The following is a 20,720-nucleotide window of genomic DNA, read 5'->3' on the forward strand; positions in this document are numbered from 1 at the left end:
GACACCCACCTGCACTCGTGCCCACAGGCTTGGGGGCATGCATAGTGGTGTGGGCACTGAACTATTATCATACAGGCTGTCTGCAGATGTAAATAAAGCAGCCTCTTAAGGAGGATCAAAATTTGGCACTCATTGGTTGAATACAGGGGAAGGGGGGCAAGCTAACCTAGACAGCTGACAAATTTTACAGTGAAATTGCTAAACTGACCCATTTGTCATGAGCTGCCAGTTAGGCTGATACATTTACTGCTAATATTATAGCTCTCATACTTCATTTGCTGAAGTTAAATAAAGATGCATTAAAAAAGTAAAAAACTAACCAACAAAAAAAAAAAAACCAAAAAAACCCACAAACTCAACTTTTAATATAAATTATTAATTGAAAATCCATCATATAATGTTAAATATATTTGAATTACACATGTTAGTAAACCAGGAAGCAGAGAAGACAGCTAACAGTACTTGTAAAGGGTTCATCAGCTCAGCAGGTAATTTCACCTGAAGTGTGATGGCACGAGGACACAGGGCTCTGTTTCCTCAGCCGTGAAATGCATTGCAGGATCTCTCCCATACATGAACATGTCTCTTACTTTTCCCTCCCTATCTTCTTAGAGGCCTCATTCCCTTCAGTGTCTCTGACTGGCTGCATATCTTTGACATTTAGCAAGGGTGTTCATTTTAATTACATCTAGATTATGCTGAACCACCTCCCTAATGGTTTGGCACAGCAGTGTTATTTTTAGCCTTTACATTTTCATACAGCACATCCCAAACTTCTAAAACATGCCCTAAAGAAAATTTCCATTTGCAATGACAATAGAAATATCCAGGACCCTACAACGTCCTTGGCTCTAATATTCACCAGTTATATCCAGTGGCACATTGGCAGGAGCTGTTAATAATGAGTTTTGTGATATGAACTTGCACAGAAACATTTATTATAGACAATAAGTGACAATAATGTGACAGCTTAGCACCAGGCAATGAAGCCTGATATACTACATACTTAGACTCATTTTTGAATGCTTTCACTATGCTGAAATTTGCTGAAAATACCCATCTAGAAGGCCAGGACAACCTGCTTCTCTGTAAAAATTATAGTAACTTTTCATCTCCACATTGATTCCTCCCAAAACAGTATTTCAATGACATCTTGTGTTCATCTCTTTCCAGGCCAAGACTCTGCTCTTCTAAGATAATTTATCTGGAGGATTACTCAGTCTATATTAGTGGCAGCAGCTGTGCAAGTTAATGATGTTGTTGCTTTTAGTTAAATAGATGTTAATGGTTTATTTGAAGACTATTTAATTAAGACCAAGTTTCTGAAACATCAGCTCTTGAAAGCATCACAGACAAATCTTGCAGGTGGTGTAAAAGAGGTCAACATGTGCAATCTGAATTTGGACCTAATATTCTCAGGAGCTCAAATCCTTTACTCAGTGAACTGTGGCCTGAGTGCCTTCTACAAAGATGCGTAACATCCACACAAAGAAGCATCTAAACAAGAAGAGTAGCCTGAAAGGTTTCAGGCTTCCTCAAACTTTTGAAAATCTTTTGCACTTCTGGCAGACAATACAGCTTCAACTATTTATTTTATACGTTGTGTTATTTCATAAAGACAAAAGTGAAACTTTCCCTACATGGAAATGGGTTATGACATTAAATGTTTTTAATATAGGTAGTGTTTACTACAGGTAAAAACTATTGTACTTTAAGGGATGCTCAGAATAACAATAACAGCATGGAAAAGAAAATATACCTATGCAGAAACTGCAGCAATTTTAATCATTGTGTCTTTTTCTTCAAGGACATTTCTTATATCTGTAAAGTATTTTCCATAATTATATATGTGGGAATTTGTTCTGGTTTAAATTTTTCCCTCAAAATGTTTAACTTTTTTCTAATAAGCAAAATTGCTTTTCATAGGAAGCAATGCTACTGTTGTCCAGATGTTTGACCACAGATAAGTTACAATTTAAAACTTCTGCTGTACCTACTGTATTATTTAATAGTTTTGTGAAGAAAAAGCATTTAATACATGTCAAACATTGCATTAACAGACTGAAAGGATACAGAGGAAAAGAGTAGGATACATTCATAATGAAAGGTATTTTTGTTAGCTTTTCTAATGCATTCAAGATTTAAATTCAACCTATATCACTATCTTGATTGAAAAAAGGAGAAGAAAATTACCTTGATGTAAACCCTCTGCATATGAAGTTTATACAACACTTAGTGGAAAGCAGTCTGACTGATTGATTGCTTAAGTAAAATAAACACACAGCTACTTAACTCTTAGCTAGCTATCTCCCTGTGTACAATTAAAAGGTTTCCCATCATCAATTCAGTTTTACAAATGCTCCGTTGAGCCTGCAGCTCGATGAGCGTTTGAAAGCAGCATTAGCTGTGCTGCTGCTGAAAGAATCCAGCCTGCTCCCCTCCCCCTTCAGCCACCCAGCCCTGCCACTGCCCCTTCCCTCCACCCCCCTGTGCCCCAGCACAAGTGTCACAATGTGCGAGCACACAGACAGGTACACAAGGAATGTGGGCTGTTTCTTCCAAAAGAGCCAGCTTTTGGTACTTTATTGTGCTCTGAGTTGCTCTAGGATGAATTCTGAGAGCTAAACTACATCCCAAGGCAGCAGAGGGAGCCCTGGCAGCTGCTCAGGACTCAGCACAGCCACCACGAGTCTGCTTTGTTTTATACAGCCTGGTGAAACCGACCCTCAAACCTACCCAAAAATTCCACCGATCCCAGAGCTGTGTTATGAGTTTATTAACAAAAGACATTTCCCTCAAGGGGGAGCTGTTATCTAATTGACTGAATGAAAGCTGGAAATGTTCTGACACTGACTGCAGGGACATCGTTATCGCCCTCAGCTTAAACCATCAGCATCCGAGCGCTCCATGGAAATGGCCCTCCCCTTCCTTGTGCTCCAGGTACCCAGTGTGGGACATGGGACAGGGAGCACTCGGCCACCTGTGAAACTCATGGGAACGCTCACAGACTGCTGGAAGGACACAGCACGGGTTCTCAGCACAGACAGATGAATAGGTGCTATTAGAAAAGTGGAAATAAGAATAACTGCCTAAAGAGGATGCTCCAGGCAGAGTGTGTCAGCTGCCCTGCACAAGGGCACGAGAGACAGCACAGGTGACTGTCACCAAGGCTATGAGGGATGATGGGAAACTGAGAGATTATTAAATAAAGGCAGCCAAGACACAAAAGGAGGAAAAGGAGGAAAGAGGCCAAATTAGGCCATTTGCAATTACCATGAAAAATAACAATGAATACGAAGTACTAACACAGTAAAATATACGCTTGTGATGGAGAAGTGCTGGGCTAGACTAAGACAAAAAGGATCAAAAAGATTTCCTATTTTTCTTCCAACAGTGTCTGTATACACATGCAAATACAGACACACAGAGCTGGGCAGCAGGCTGTGAGCACAGCCCTCCCTGCACCTTGAATATATTTAAATATTTACTATTTACCAGAAAGCTGGTAAATAGACACAAGGCACAGCAGTGCAACATCTACCCATCTGTGTCTCTTCTCCCACATACACCATCCTACCTATTACCCCAAAATAGCTCCAGTTCAAATACCTTAAAAAAAAAAATCAACATTTTCAAGGTGTATTTGCATTGTACACTCCTCCTTTGTCAGAGCATACAAAAGAGTCAGTTGTACAAAGACCCCCAGCATGCACAACTGGATCTGCAAGAGGCAGAAAACTCAAGTCTTTCACAGATCTACCAAAGAGGATCCAAATGATTTCCCTGTCCTGGCTTCTACAAGAACGTGCAGTAACAAGTGGTTTTGTTCTGTAATGATAACCAGCTTGAACAGGGGTACAATATTCAGCTATGATAAAGGGGAAAAAATGCTGTGAAAGTGAATATAAATGTTGAAATACACTTTTAATGCAAATCTTATTTATACTAAAACTTTTTTTCTAGATTAGAAAAAAAACAAAAACAAAACAAAACAAAACAAAACAAAAAAAACCCAACAGAAAACACCACTTTAAAATCCCAGGTTTGGAAGAGACATTTTACAGCAAGAGAGGCTTCTTCCAACACAGGATTGTTTTTTTCCCCACTTCCTGCATTCCCCCCCCTGCCCCCACTTCATTTGCCACAGAAGTGTGACTCCAGGAAGCCTGAAAAAAACAAACATGCACTTTTCCACAATTGCATCTTTTCCCAAAATTGAAAAAATCCTTCTGTTAGCAATAATGCCTTCATGGCAAATATATAACCAAGGTGCTACTCAAGGCAGGGAACCTACCAGAAAACAGCTTAGCTTTAGAAGTGCATTTACTTATCACTAACACAGAAATTACAAAGATCCCCTATAATTACCTTTCCCATACAACTATAACTGGTAGCATGACCCAAAAAAAGTTAATGAAAAAAAGCTTCAGGATGAATTAAATTCACATTTGGATCACAACATCTGGATTGCTGTTTAACAACGGAATAATAAATAAAAAAGGAAAAAAAATTAAGAAATGTAACTAGCTCTGTACAGCAAATGTTTTCTTCTGTCCACTCTGAAGTCTCTTTCATGTGCTAATGGTGGCATTTTTTTAAACTCTTCCCCTTTGACTTACTCAGACCTTTAAGGACCTCACACATCTAATGGTTCCTCACATTCACCAAGAACAATCAAGAGAGGTCTGGGGGTTGACATGCAGTATGATTAATGGACAATGTTGATTTAATTTCCTATAACAGGAGTTTTCTCTAAGCTTTCTCCAAGGAGCAGTTTCTTTGCAATCCAGGACTTAAGTATTTTACTAATGAAGTCCAATAAATAGCAAATTAAATAATGCTGTCTCCCAGAGACAAATCCGCTCATTCCAGGGAAAAAAGGAGGAAAAAAAAAACAACCCACCATATTTAAAGTTCTGTTTAAATCTAAAAAGGGTTGTACAGAAAGAATGTACATAGTAGTTCAGATTCCTGGGGTTCTTTTGTTTGGTTTATTTTGTTGTTTTCTTTACAAACTTTATCACTTATCTGGTCATTCCTGCCACCATTATCTGCTTGCTCACTTTTAGCTTTAAACAGGGTATATATTTAGCCTAATTTCCAGTTTCAAGTAGTTAAGTCTTTATTTAGTGGTCACTTCTGCTTTACAGCTATCAAAATAGATTTATTAGTATTCATTGTAATACTTAAAAATATTTTGGAGGTTCTTCATTTAAAGTTATTTACTACTTTCTTATTGTAAGGAGTGATCAATATGTCCTCTCATGAAGCAAATTTTAACCTTCAGCTCCAACAAATGAACAATGCAACACTATTTGCATGCATCCTAACTGTTACTCAATCAACATGACACAATCTCCCAACTGAATTCCCACACAGATTTAGCTCTAAATGGTGGAATTCCTACCCCAGGAAGGCAGAGCAGCAGAGAGCATTTCCTGCAAGATTCTAATCGCTTTCCCACCATCGAAAAGTTTACCTTTAAATACCCTGAAGACAACACATTTTGCTTCACTACAGGCTGGCAAGTTATTTTGCCAGAGTGCAAAAAAATCTCCTCCTCCTCCTTTGAAGGCTTTGAAGCACCCTTGATTCCAGTTCTTCGAGTTGTGACACAATTAATCTGATCCCCTGAGAAAAACATGCATCCAACTCAGTTATGGGGACAGTTGATAAAGAGACAAGTCTCAAAATTATTCAAAAGCCCCCCATGCTACTGGAGTGTGCCCATGGAACATAATCTCTCCTGTTGCCTTAGCAAAGCCCACATCTTTACATTATTACCTTTAGCACTGCTAAAAGGCATTGTCCCAAACAGTGACACTTCTCTCATCCTGACAGCTCACAGTATCTCTTTAGAGCAGGGCTTAACTTGTCTTAGCACTCTAGGTTTTGATTTTTTAAAGTACAGTACACACAATCTTTATTCTGCACTGAGGATCTACTCCCCTTGCCGTGTCCTTCCCCTTTAAAGAGCCACTAGTTTGGGAAGTTAGAAGTCAAGGCATGCTTAAATGAGGATGTCACAACTATTTTCCCACATAACTGAGTTCAAACTGGACCAGAGCATATTCCAGAAGGTTACAAAAAAATGTATTAGACATAAAAATCCTAAAAATCCATAAAAATCCTTCCAAACCACAATCCACCTGTTCATGAAAGATGTTAACTAAGAGAGCAAGAATGCATCTTTCTCACCCAAGATTAGGTGCTTATCATGCTGACAGATTAATAAATTCCCATGAGTTTTAGAGCCATTCCATGACTCTGCAGTTAATTCAAAGAAAGCCCAGGGATTCCTCTTCATAAGGGTCTGTCATACACAACGTTTTAATCAACACCAAAACAAGTTATGCTGCAAATGCTGATGTTACAGATGTCAGTATTCCCGTGCCTACCAAATTTGATACTGGCTAAATTGGTAATCTAGAGAAGCTTGATGGTGTAATTTAAAATTGGCAAATGCATTAAAAATTAATTAAAGCTTTCCACTCAAAATGAACTGAATGAAAGTAATGTTTACTTTCAAAAACCAAAAAACACGGGCAGAAGTAACTGTGATATGATTAAAAAAAAACAAACACATAAATCCAGTTTCTCCAACAGAGGTAAATTTAAATTCTGACAAAAAACAGAGGACACAACAATCTTCTTAAGAACAAAAAATTACAGTGAAAATATGCAATAATGATACAAATCTGCAATACTGCACAACACAAAACAAATAATGGCAGAACTACACAGGAAGAAGGTCACTACAGTTCTTTACAGATGTGTAACTTGAACTGCATAAAAGGCATGCAGCATTAGCAGCTGACAGTTATCTGGCTGCTCCCTGGCAAATCTGCTCAGAACAAGCTGATATTTATCTGGGATTCCCACTCAGTCCCGTGCAAGAGTGCTTGAACAAAGCTTTGCCCAAGACACAGTTGATGTAGTGGGTGCCAGGCCAACAAGCTCCAACAAAGGGCCACAGAGTTCAACACAGGCTTCAGTTTTGCCCAGTAAGAATTCAATTTGCAAGCCTAGTGAATCAATTTTTCACCTCAACAGAGCAGTGTAGTGTTTTCCTTCCATAAGGAAGGCATGAACCAAGTGTGTGAGTCTGGAATCAGTGTCTGCTCACCTCGTGTCAGTGTATTTGCACTCTGCAGCCTCCTGATATTCCCCCAGTACAACCACACAAGCACACGAGCAGAAATGCCACACAGGACAGAGACTGGATGCCTTCCCTGCCTCTGCCACTCAGTCTGATCTTCCACAGTCACAGATGGTCAATCTGAGCCTAAAGGGAGCTCTCTGCTACAATCAGACCCAGAGAAATTACCAGCACTAACATGCACTGGAAACAAAACATGATGTGGCAGTTTGTAAATCACAACAAAACACAACCCCCAGTTTGATCTGTTTACACTTACAGCCTGTAAAATGCAACATGGTTCCTTATATAAAAGAGGTAAAAGCTTATCAAAGCAGCATTTGCTTTTGTATCTTACAGGTAAAAAAGTTACAGGGCAATAAAGCTCCCTCCATTCTCTCTTCTAATCTATAATCTAACTTTCAAAACGTGAAAGGGAAAAAAAAAAGCAGGAGAAAATGATATGCAGATATGCCATGTCTGCATTTGGAAGACAGACTCATTTAGAGTGGTGACAGGTCTGTCTTCCATGATTATGGAGCAAGGAATGTGTGTCTCGTTCTTTGACATGCCATAGAAGCACTATCATAGCAGCACTAGGCAAGAGCTTGGGCTTGTTAACTACAAATATACATAATCTGCCATGGCTGGGAAGGAGAAGGGGTCCCAGTTAGCTGATTTTAAATATATCTAGTTTACTTCTAGGGCTCTTGGTTGTATTCTTGTGCAATTTGACCGATTCCTCCTCCCCTCTCAGCAAATCCCTTATGTTTTAGCTGGTAAGTAGTAGTAGCAAGGCTGTTACACACAATCAGGGGAATTGACAGATAAGAGGTTTAGTTTAAGGATGTAATCAGCATGAGTAAACACTAGACTGACCCAGCTGTAAACAGTGGAAATAAATGATAATATTTGTCCTGGTCACCTACTGAGCTATTACACACTTTCCACTATGTAACAATGTAAATATAATGACTACAGTATATACAGCAGGCAGTGCAACCATCTGGTTTTCCAAGCAAGAAAACTGAGCTTTTAGTTGATCTTTTTTAAGAACTAAAGCAATTTCCGATTATTTTTTTAACAGAGCTGTCTTATGTTCAAATCAGCATTTCATTAACTGTGGATGTCTGATCTGGTGTAAAATAAGCACAAAAAAGTGTATCTGTTATACTAAATTATATTTTCTTTAATGCCATTTGAGAACAGTTAACAATGAAATAAATAAAAAAAAAAGTATTTCTCAAGAAAGACCTTTGTTTCTTTCACATCACTTCATAAAACTGTAGGAATGCCTGGCTCCTTGAATTTGTATGGGGATTCCAAGCTAAATTTCCACAGTAATTTATAAACAAAAGGCAGTATCAATTCCCATATATGTAATTTTCAGTATTTCAGAACTGTCAGATACAAGCACGAGACTACATTTTGACACCAACAAAATGTGGGATAAAACTGGAATTACAGCCCCAGCTTTCAGAGATGACTACATTAACACGTGAAATGCACTTAGTGTCCCTTCTCAATACTTCAGACAGCTGCAGTTCTTAAGAAAGATAGCATCAACACTGTCAGAGATGCCATTAAGTTTTTAAAACTTACATTTCCCAGTACATTCATCTGCAATATGATGCATATGAAACTGCTGTGTGCTATCTGACCATCCTATCAACTGCTTTTTGAAACTTTAAAGCACTTTAACAGAATCAGTACAAGAGAAGATTGGGTGATGTGCATCAGGCAACTTAATTGGAGGAATTCTTTGCACTGACTCTTCTTACACACCCTTATTCAATTTCTATAGACTGTTGAATGACCTTGTCATCTTTGCTGCCCTGAACTAAAGCTTAGCTACAGTCATGGCTGTAACACAATATAAATAGATCCCAGGGAAATTAAACAACTGAAGGCCAAGTCTCTGGGGGAATACTAAGTGTAGTAGGTAGCTGGCTAATTCTCCAGCAGAAGCTCCATTTCCAAAGGGGAGTGCCATGCAGGGTCACAAAATGTGCCTTTGTGTGCCATTCAGACTTTGACAAATTCTTGGAAACATTGTCCAAGCAAGGAACATCAGGAAATGCACTTTGCTTTATTTCTCCTCTCTCTAACTGGGAAGAGGCAGAACATCGAAGAGCTTTCAGACAGGGAAGCTTTTCTGATTAAAACCAAACTTTTTGGAGTACAACACACATATGAGTCTGACAGAATCTAGTTATTTTTCCAAAATTACTAGATTGGGGCAGGGGAAAATGCCAATGGGTAATGTAAAACCAGGGTAACAGGAGAAGCTTTCCCAGGGTTATCATGTACCTAATGTTAAACAGTTTAGATGATCCCATCAGCACAGGAGATGCTTTCCCAGAGAGAAAGCTTGCAATGTCTCCAAACCTTTCAGGAATCATCGACCAATTTATTAGTTTAATGGTTTATTTTATAAAACACTCCATACACTCCATTTCATGGCCATCCAGCACCTGGCAGCTTCTGCACCCTGGTCCCTGGGGAGCCAGTGATGCTCCCAGCACAGGACACTCCACAGGCTGTCCCTGGGAGGGACCTTATCCAGGGAAAGGCCAAGGAACGTGGGCTCCCATGCTCAAGGCATTTTTACCAAAGCTAACACACTAGTTTTTCCATCCCCTAAGGTGAGAGATGTTACTCTGGTACCATCATGCAGCAAAACAAAAGAGCACTTACATGTGCACATGTCTGCCAGTACCTCCTGGCCTCAGGGTTTTGGGTGCATTTACTGGGACCCTATGTCTGCCTTGTCACCAAAGTGCAACTTCCTGAAACCCTCATGGAACTGCCAGCATCGAGGTGGTACAGCCCCTGCACAGCAGCCAGGGAAGAACGGATTAGCAGGGTGAATTCTTGTTTTCCTCCCTCCCTCCAAGCATAGGAGGCTTGGAGGATAAAGGCACATGAACATGTTGCAACACCCCCATCACCAGTGGCATTCATTTAATTAATTATCAGCATGGTAAGAACTGAACAATGAAGTTCAGAGATTAAGATTTCCAGGCATCTTAAAAAATTATGTCACAGCATCAAAATTGATCATGCTTTCTTGAGTTTGCTATCCAAGAAGTTGAATTTGATTTTATCAGATAAGCTTCAGATGGGTTCTTCTGAGTCATTGCCATCCTTGTTTAACACTTCCCTACCAATGATATGTCTGCAAATACAGGGAGCTCTGACAAGCAAACACTCCATTAGCCCAGCAGTGATACCAACTTCATGGAGGCACAGATGCACCTGCACATGATTTAAGTATTATTTGAAAAAAATAATCTGAACAGACTTAAAGGGGGAGCTGAGCTTCTCTGGACACTGTGTTTTAACTTCCAAGGTTTGCCAATCCCTCTCCTGTTGCACAGTGAGAAGGTTCCCCAGCAAACTCTTCCACCAGCAAAACTCACTTCAACTTCTGAACACACATCCTGAACCTGTACCAACAGACTTACCAAGTCTCACAATGAAAGACTTTCTGTGAGGGAAAAATTTCTAGACCAGGAGGAAGCAATGGAGGAATTAAAAACACAGGCAAAAATGCATGGTATGCACCCAAGGGTCTGCTCCTGTGGCAAATTCAAGTAATAATGGAATTTTACACTGGACTAGGAAATGGTCTGCTATTGAAAAATAAATGCAAAGACCTTTAACACAAACAAATGCCTATGTGAAACTGTGGCTATTTATTTTGAGAATAAATGATCAGATCATTTAATTCTATTTACGTGGTGATTATCATGCTAAATAATCCAGTTTAAAAACACACAGAAGCAACTGGGTAGACCTACACTGGAGAAAGAGAGGTCACTTCTCAGAAAACAAAGTAGGAACCAACAAGAGACTAAAAATATGTAGCATAATATTCATATTGCTCCATTCCCTGTTTAATCATTGTAATCTATTTCACACTAGCATTGCTGATTCTGCTTTATCTATCATAATTATTCTTCCATCAAGAGTCCTGTAGACATTTGCAATCATTTACAATAGTTATATCAAACCTATCAACAACAAGCAATCAACAGTGCTTGTAATAACAATGCTAATGTTCTCTCTGATTAGAGACAATCATGAACTCTCATTTTGTGATGCACTTTAATTGCTACAGGATAAGTGAAATGTCTTCTTTAAACACATATCTTGCACAACTGGCATTTGTACCAACATCTGCAAAAGTTCCATGGACAGATGTATTGACATGCTCTAAATGTCACTAAAAGTCTGTCTGCAGTTCATTAACTATGCAAAAGAGCAGAATATGGTAGGGCAGCCATAGATCATGACAAAGACATGAAGAGGGAGTCTATGGAAGCCATATAAATTCAGTGGCAACAGATAATGCATGAGAAATTGCTCCTTCTTTGCCACTGGGAAGCACCTAGGACTGTGAGCATATTCTTTCAAATTAGGAATAACCTTTCCCTTCGACCATACTATCCAACATATATTACACCAAAAGCCTTAACACACACCTTTCCCCTTCAAGTTTCACACTTGCAGTATTCTAACTCCTCTAGCTCATAATGAAGACATTTTTAATAAAGACTCTGTCAATAAATCAGTAGTTTAGTGTCCTCAGGAGAGGCAGATGGATGATAGAACATCAGTCCTCAAAGCTTCTGTCCAGTCCATGAAAAATCAGTTTACCATACTCACAAAACCCAGTGTGGTGGCTTGCCTTGCTTCACCTCCAATTGTAGCAGATAGGACCACTTCCTAATAACTAATATTTTTAATTTTTAAATGCATAAATAAATAAATGTACCAGTCCAAATTAATTCAATTATTCACAAGAAATAAAAATATGAATAAATCACCTTCGTGGCTACAGTCTTTGTGGATTCATATATTGCATAAAATTCTACCTGCTATAATCGCCATGTGTGCAGCTGACAGAGGCAGAAGATTGGCTTTGTACTGTTTTCTAAGAAATAATCTGGCATGCACAAGTATTTCAAGCAGGCAGTTTGGCAAAGGGCAAACACAGTAGTCAGACAGGCATTATCACTATGAGAAGTCTCTGTGAACTTCCCAAGCTGCAGGGTAAGAAATCATCTTAGCAGTGGAAAATCATGACCTAATCAATTTTCCTGAGCTGAGTCTTTTGCAGCTGTAGTGATGAATGCCTTTTACTGTAAATGCTATAAAGCAAAAAAAAAAAAACAACAAAAAACAAACAAACAAAAAAAATACCAAACCCAAAAAAAAAAAACGGCAAAGAAACTTAGGAAAACTAATATTTTATATATATTTCAAATAACTCAATACATCCCATTAAAAAAACCAGAACAACTACACTTCAGTGAAACTAGCCTATAGCAGCACAAATTATGTAAATGTGAAAAATATAAATTACAGCAATCAGAGTATATGGAATGTATCATGTTTTGGTCACCATACTTAGATACTGAGAATTATGATAAAGAATAAACACTCATCATATCACATACATCATGACTGAATGGTTAACTCAAGCACATGAATTCTTCCTTCTTGCAATTCAATCAACTGTGACCACGTGAAAGCTGTAATTTCCAAACTCACTTTTCTTTCATTTTCTCATCTGTCTACATACTCACTGGAAAGAAAATCCAACAAAAACACACAGATAATATACATTTTAATATAATTCTGTAAAATAGTATTTTCATCTGAAGAGTATTAGTGTACTGAGAAAATCCATATCATGTAGATCACATTATTAATACGTTTGCATATGTTTGAAATTACAGCTTTTTATTGCTTAGTAAGATTTATGCATTTCTGTCCTAGGACACCACATCCTTTCTGTGCTCTCAAAAGTGCTCTTTTGTCTCACAGCTCTGTTAAACAGTCGGCCACTGCCAGATGCTCTGGCTAGAAATGGTCACAGATGGTCAGTTGTCCAGCTAACAGACCAGAATACTCTTCTCAAATCTCCCCTAAAATTGTATCTCAGCTGTATGCAGCAGATGAGAATATTTGAGCATGGTCAGGAAGACATTTGACCCAGATAAGACTGCAGGTCAATTTTGGTAACTTAGTCAATATTAATTCTCCACAACACCACCAAGTAAAACATCTCAATACATTTCAAACAGCAAGTGTCAAGTCCTATATTACTTTAGCTGATTATGTGATAGATCACATCTTTTGATGAAAGAAACTCTCAGTTCTGCATGTAAACAAAGCACCTTCTACCTGGGGATGATCCCAACACATCTCTAATAACACAGACTGCAAGAGCTAGAGGAGGAAACAGTCAGACGGTCAGTGGAAAGACTCCAGTGGTACTCAGCAAGTTCTGTGCTCTAATCTTTGTGCTCAGTCCTGCAAATATTTACCAGTACTCCTTAAAAATATTAACAGGAATATAACATGCACAAGAGCTACTTACTTCTATGTTGAACAAGCAGTGCTTGTCATGCAGTTTACCTGTGACAAAAGCTACAAGTAAAACAGAAATAGGCTAAAAATAGCAGAGAAAAATCTTTGGGTTTTTGTATTAATCTTTCACTGTTCTTAGATCAGACATAAACACCAAAAACATGAAAAACCTGCATATTAAACTGAATATTAAAAAGACATGTCATTTACTAGCATCTGTATCTTGTGATAAGTAGTTGGGCGTCCTTCCAATTTACACAAGATTTACGAGATCTGGTTATCTAAGTGTTGTGTAATGCACATTTTGCCAGAGGATTGTTCCCTCAGCAGCCTAACTCAAGATTGCAAAGCTTATTGCTGGGAAAATAGGTAGCCAAACCCAACTCTATTGCCTTACAGGCCTAGTGATTTAAGCTCTCTAAGGTGTCCCTGTCTTCCAGAAGAGTTGGGAAGTATTTTGTACACTCACCCAAACCACTGACAGTATATTCCAGGTCACTGGCATCCAACAGAATTGGTCCATTCTCCTGCTGCCCCTCTTCCTTGTAGTACAGTTTGTAGCCCTGGACAGCGGCAGTGTCCTCAGAGTCCTGCTGCCATTGCACTGTAATTGTTGTGCAGTTCATGGGCTCCAAACGCAGCTCGGGAGACTTTGGTGCTGGGGTTAGAGAAAGAGAGATGTAAAATAGTCTTCAGCTATTTTTCATTCAAAAAATCTGGATGTCCATCAACCCAAACTTCACTCCAGACTTTGATTCTAACTCATCTGTGTATTCATGTAATTATTTCTTTCTTATGATGTCTGATTCCCTATAACCTAAATCTAACAACTTAATTTAGAATACAACAGACTAGAAACAGCTTTTAATTATGCATCTTAATAAATAAATAAATGTTTATGAGGTAGTCCTTTTTAAGCAAAAATGAAAACATTACAAAGATAATTACAAAGTTACTTCCTGTTTTAAAGTGAGCCAGAGCAAATGTGATTAACAATAGCATTACACTTCATCAAGTGTTAATAATTCACTATAGTCAAAACTCAATTAAATCCAAAGCAGAAGGATGTGGACTACAGCTAAGGAATAAAGTTTAAAAATTCAATTTGCATAGTTTTCAAGTTATTTGTGCAAAGCTGAATGTTCTTCTGCATGACATTACTAAATAATAATAAAACCCAAAGCTCAATTATAACAAATTAGACTTTACATATCAAGTCAATTTGCCTATTCAAAAGATACATGCATTTTTTATAATACGTGCATGCATCAACTCAGGTCCTTTATTAGCACATTACAGTGCTAATGGGTAGTGTTCCAGTTTGCAGAAATGTATTTTACACTGAACAAAATGGTACAGGAAACTCTAGTTCACATTTGAGAGCTGCTCAGACGTTTTAGCTTCTAGATTCATTTTCTTCTGTTCTATATAATTTTGAATTAAAAAGAAAACTTAAAAATCCAACCAGCCCCAAAGCCATTGTTGTTCAGTGCACAGTATGTTCAGAATTACCTTTCACACTTGTAGCTTTGGGAGTTCGGTGTGAGGTCCACAAAGACGCCTCTCCCCAGCCAATCCTTGTTGCAGCAGTGATACGAACCAAGTAGACACTGTCAGGCCTCAGCCCCTCCAGGAGATACTCATCTGAAGTGCCTGGAAGCTCCAGCACCTGGATTTTGGTCTCTGTGCTGAGGCGGAATGACAGACGGTACAGGACGACCTGGCCTCTCCTGTATTTTGCAGGAATTGGCAGCCAAGATATGAGAATATCTGTCGGACTCCTGCTGGTCAAACTGATTTCAGGAGCTCTCAAGGGAACTAAAAAGGCCAAGACAAAGCTTTTGAGCTCAGAGAAAAGATAGAAAAATCTTGTCTGATACCTCAGCCCACAATGAGATGCCAGTAACAAAGACTAAATAATCCAGCAAGTTGTGTGGATTCTTGTTTAAGGATAATTTGACACTCCCCACACTTCACACCTGCTGCATGCAGCACAGTTTAAGCAAACTTTTTCCTGTAAGGCCCTCAACATTTTCTTCTCTCACTGCTGCCAGCAGTAATCAAAGGCAATCAACACCTGGCTGGTCTGACACACTGCCTGCCAAGATGCAGCAGCTCCAACCAAGAGCCCAAACAACAATCTGCACAGTTGAACACTTGGTGCATGTTTTCTTCCACTTACCATATAATGAGGGTTCTGACAAAGAGACAGGCAGACGACTAGAAATGGCAATGTTCCATGCTGCCAAAGCTTAACCCTGTCAGAATTTATTAATCAGATCTAATGATCTACACTAAACAGTTTGTTGTTGCCATGATGTTCAGATTAATTAAATCATTGCACAGAAATAAGCCAACAGGGTCTTTTACAAAATTCTGATTCTACTAAAAAAAGGCACATAGACACAAAAAAGACCAAAACAAAACAATAGCTTAGTTTTTTTTCCATACAGCAAATTAGCATTTCAAATTTTTCTATAAAATTTGAAAAGGTGTGGTAGGTGTGCAATTGGATCCACATTTCAGATGCCCAAAGGAGCCTCATAGAGAATAAATCCTAGGCTATTCTCAAATTCTCACCATGAAAGGAGTTCTTAAAGATCTAGAATAGTTGTTGATAAGATTTAATGAAATGTCTCTCAACATAGAAAGAGACTGTGTAATACACACTGTTGCTCTGTCAGAATGTTATTTTATTCACGTTCCTTTCATGAGCTGCTGGCTTGTACTGTGGTATCCAGAAGCCTCACTGGTATCAACAGAAATTCAAGACCCTCAAGAACTGTTACTACTGGATTGCACAGTTTGACTCAGTGCAGATAAGAACATTCACCAAAATAATTTCTTACCATCTTCCAGGGTGTGCTGAGTCACATGATCTGACATCTGACTGGCTCCCAAAGGCATGTAAGCTACAATATAGAAGGTGTAGTTGCTGGCTGGCTCCAAGTCATCAATAATGTAATGGGTTGTATCATTTCCAATGACCACTTGGTACTCTTCATTATTTAAACCTGGTATAAAACAAGGGTTAGACGAACAAAAATTCCTGAAAATCCTTGAACATCACAGTATCTTGGCTTTAAGATCTTACGAAGTTAATTTCACGTTCTTCCCTAGCCCACTTCTATTTTTTTAACCCTATTAAGCAAAAGCTCTTTCATGCACAGGAGTAACTGTGTCTTGCTGTAGTATAGGTTGTGTGGTGTTTCAGGATTTTCCTCAATAAGGGATACTGAATGCAGCTCCAAACCCTATTTAGCATTAGTCACAACAAACTGTGCCCAATGTACAGTAACACAACAGACAAGCTCTAATAGCCTTATCATTCATAGCCAGCTTCTAAATCTATTTGTTTAGAGTCAGGGTTTTTTTTTCCAAAACCTATTTACAGAGCTTTTCTATAGCAGACTGTGAGGAATGTGAGGGCTCCACTCCATCAAAAACAAAACAAACACCCCTTCCCCCCAAAAGAAACAAACAAAAAGAATGTATTCAGCAAAAGGATCTCATTTTAGCCCTACAACTTGTATTACATTTGATTGACATATTTTTTATTTTAATTTGGAGAAAGGCCAATAAAGAACAGACCAGAATAATCTTCAATAATGTTTGGCTCCTTAGCAAGTTGTAAAAAAAAAAAAAAAGAAAAAAAATTGTCAGCAATTCACACTAAAATATGCATAGCAATGCATGCAGCAGTCCTTGTCTTTGTTGGCCTTTATTCCTATAGAGGAAGGCTATAAAGTGGACCAAGTGTGGTGAAAGCTGCTGTGTTAACGAACAATTCACACCAAGTGCATGTCAACTTAATCAAAACTCTGTAAGAGCCAGCTCCTCCTCTTCACAACTGAATTTATAAACAAAACCAAAGGCAAATTCCACCATTAAGTTTTCCCACATTTATGAATTAACTTGATAGCATTTTAATTAGACAAGATTACGAGCATCTCACAACAGACTAGTTAATGGCTTGTTAATTAGGAATTGCAAGGCACGATTTCTGACCTGCTAAACAAGATCCTTGAGCTCAAATTAAAAAGACTTGTTCTCTCATTGAATGGATTGCTAGGCCTCATGCAGGGGCCCTAATGAAACAGCCATAATAGGGAACAAGGCTTGCCTTCCACCACAATCAGTGTTCTCTTTGTGCCTTTTCTAAATTACTAACAAGGAATTAACACACTCCAGCATGCATGCTCATCAGACCTTTTTATTCTTGCTACTATGACCCCAATTTGAATGTAAAATATTCTGCTAAAAGAGACAAAAAACAAACACACAAAACCCACACCTGTTAGTTTTTTCAACTAGGTTGATTAAAACACTAACTTTTTTCTTATATAGGGAAGAGAACCTGAACTTGTTTTTACAGTGAAACATTGGAATATGCGAGTTGTGAAATGTAACAATAAGCGATGGTATATTTTGTATTCAAAGCACCTACCACATTGTAATGGCTACAAAAAACCCTCTTTAAAACTGCATACAATTCATGCATTATCCAGCAGTTTTGCTTTCTGCTTAAAGTTTATGGAATCACAAACATCAGTACAACTTAGGAGACTCAGAGTCTCTGTTGAGACAATGCCAACAGCCTATGTTAGAACCCCTATGCTCTGGTACAGTGTGAATATCATCAAAAGATTTTCCTTAATATTTAATCTGCATTTCTTGAAACGTAGCTGTTCCTAAATTTACACTAGAGAGATTGTTAATGTGGTAATTTTTCACAAAGGCATTTTCTAGACTTTCAATAATGTGTCTGATATGAGAGCAACATCCTAAGAAAGATTTACAGGCTATCACTCTATCACTTAGAAAGATATTATTTTTACAGAAGTGCAGTCCACTAGCCATTGAAGCTCAACATTTTTCTATAAAATAAAACAAAAATGAGGTTTAAGTTCTGATGCAGATTTCTGATACTATGCAATCGTGTTACAATATTAAAAACGCATGCAGATCACCTACATTTTGAATCCCATCACTGTAATTACTCCTCTTTACACAGCCCTCTCCACTCTCCTTGTGTGGATTTTTTTCACTAATGTGAAAGGATGCACAACGAAATTACATTAAATAAAATAAATACCACAAGACAGTCAGGAAAGATGAAAAAAATGGGTATTTGAGAAAATATGTTCAAATAAATCAGAGGACTCTGTTTGGCTGCTTGCTTTTGTTTGAAGTTTGTTTGGTTTTTTAAATCAAGACAAGCTATAATCTCATTTCACAAAACATAACCTTTGGATAAGCAAGCAAATAAGGAAGGGACTACAAAAGGGTTTTGCAAAAAACATATTCCAGAAGTTACCTCCTTTCACTACTGTGCAAGATTATTTCCTGCACAAACTTCCCTAAGGACAGTTTGCCAGATTTCTTTGAAATTACCTGGTCTCTGCTCTTTACAATTACCCAGATTACTTATCCAGTGTGACTTTATTCATATTAGCTATAAGAGGGGATTGTGAGCACAATACCTCAGTGACTGAAAGAGTAGGGGGTAATTTCCCACACCTCTCATTCTCATTATCTTTCAAAACTCTTTCCTTCCTTCCGACAAAATTCTCCTGTGTCCTGAAATATCCCACTTGCAAAAGCAAATGTGGCTATTCCTGCATCAGTATTAGAGTAATTAAGCTGTCCTTCCTGTCCTCTGCTTAGCAGATGGCAGACTGGTATTCCACACAGAGCTGAGCATCTGCAGTCCTGTCCTTGAATAAACCACTTGCTGAATAGAAGTGGAAACAGAAATCACTCCAAGAAAACAGGGCTGCAATGCAGATTACTTGAAGCCATGCTCCTAACAATTTTTCAAGTCATTAAGCCATCACCTCCTGCTTTTGAGAAATGGCTGTTTCCTACCACCTCAAACTACTTTAACTCAAAGCAATTACACAATACTAAGGGGTTTTAAAATGTCTAGTTACTCATTTTTATTCCAACTATCCATTCCATTCTATACAGGAACTTGTGTATCATTTCAGAGACTGGGATAAACCACTCATGGCCATTCAGCATTTGAATAGACTTTTCTCATTACAGGAGACCAAGGGCTGAAAGAAGAGTAGATTTCACCATTTGGCCAATATTCCTTTTAAGAGAAGGTAGTGAAGACAAAGTATCAACTATTCTACTCCAAAATATATGAAAGCCAGTGAAGTCACAAGAATTTGGGGATCTAGACAAAAGAGCAGTCTGTGCTGAGAAGTTCAACTCTGTAAGATTCCAGGACTCTGCTGTATGTTCCAAAGTCCTATCCCAGCTTCAGAATCTGCTCACTGGAGCCATCAGACACAGGTAAGTTGGAAGAACACTCAGTCCCACAAATGAGACGGTGTGGGAAAATGCATTTTCCCCCAAGCTTGCCTGTTGATTACAGTATGCATTTATATATTGGAATGCTCTGATGCAGCCCTGAACATGAACCATTCAAATCTGACAGTCTTGCAAGGACATTTGAGTTCTTGTCCCACTCAAATCATTAGATGGCATTTAAATCAAACTGCTTACCTTCTGCTTTCATGTAATGCACAGAGTATGCAATCACTTTGTCTGAATTATACAGTGGCCTCTCCCAGGCCAGCAGGATTGCTGAGCTTGACATGGTTTCAGCGTGGACGTTGTAAGGTGCACTGGGCCTGTCTTCTGACATAACCACAGTGAGTCTGGCCCTGGAGAGAATGGAGCCCTGGCTGTTCTCTGCCATGCACTGATAAATGGCATCGTCTTCAGGAATGATCTGGTTAATCACCAATTTACTGGATCCAAAAGGAAGAAAAAGATGGAAAAGAAGATCACACCTTGGATAAACTTAGCTCCACATAATGAAACACCAGTTGTGTTTGCCTCTGCTTCCTAAGTTTAGTATAATTGACTTGCATGCCACAAATTCTTCTATTAAGAATGGATGCTCAGCAGTGAAATTTATCACCCTGAAGTGTTCTGCATAACCTGCCATGTTTCTGTTTGTGCCTACAAAGCCAGGCACAGTGAAAACAAAACTGCACATCTATTCTCTCCCTGCAAAAAGCAGACCCTTAAGCTTTTAATTCCTTAATCACCTCTTTAATATAAACTGCTCGCTCAACAGAAGTAGTAGCAAGATTCTGCTACTCTGTAAATCTAAAGTAACTCTGCAGTGAAACTCTTCATTTCAGTCCTGCCCACCCTCCCTGCCAGGTAAGGCACTTCCCAT

General features: G+C 38.6%; 1 protein-coding gene across 1 annotated transcript in view; it reads right to left on the bottom strand.

Moving 5' to 3' along the window:
* The window catches only part of PRTG (protogenin), a 76,642-nt gene that overhangs the window by 21,357 nt on the left and 34,565 nt on the right, over positions 1–20,720 (bottom strand). The window contains exons 8-11 of the mRNA XM_005521754.2: positions 20,036–20,283; positions 16,369–16,533; positions 15,032–15,337; positions 13,989–14,177 (exon numbers count right to left, since the gene is read on the bottom strand). Coding sequence (XP_005521811.2) covers positions 13,989–14,177; positions 15,032–15,337; positions 16,369–16,533; positions 20,036–20,283 — 908 coding nt within the window. The remainder of the gene's footprint in view (positions 1–13,988; positions 14,178–15,031; positions 15,338–16,368; positions 16,534–20,035; positions 20,284–20,720) is intronic.

This window comes from Pseudopodoces humilis, chromosome 16, assembly GCF_049639895.1.
Source record: "Pseudopodoces humilis isolate 2021_Gansu_Grassland_sample_001 chromosome 16, ASM4963989v1, whole genome shotgun sequence".
Classification (NCBI taxonomy): Eukaryota; Metazoa; Chordata; class Aves; order Passeriformes; family Paridae; genus Pseudopodoces; species Pseudopodoces humilis.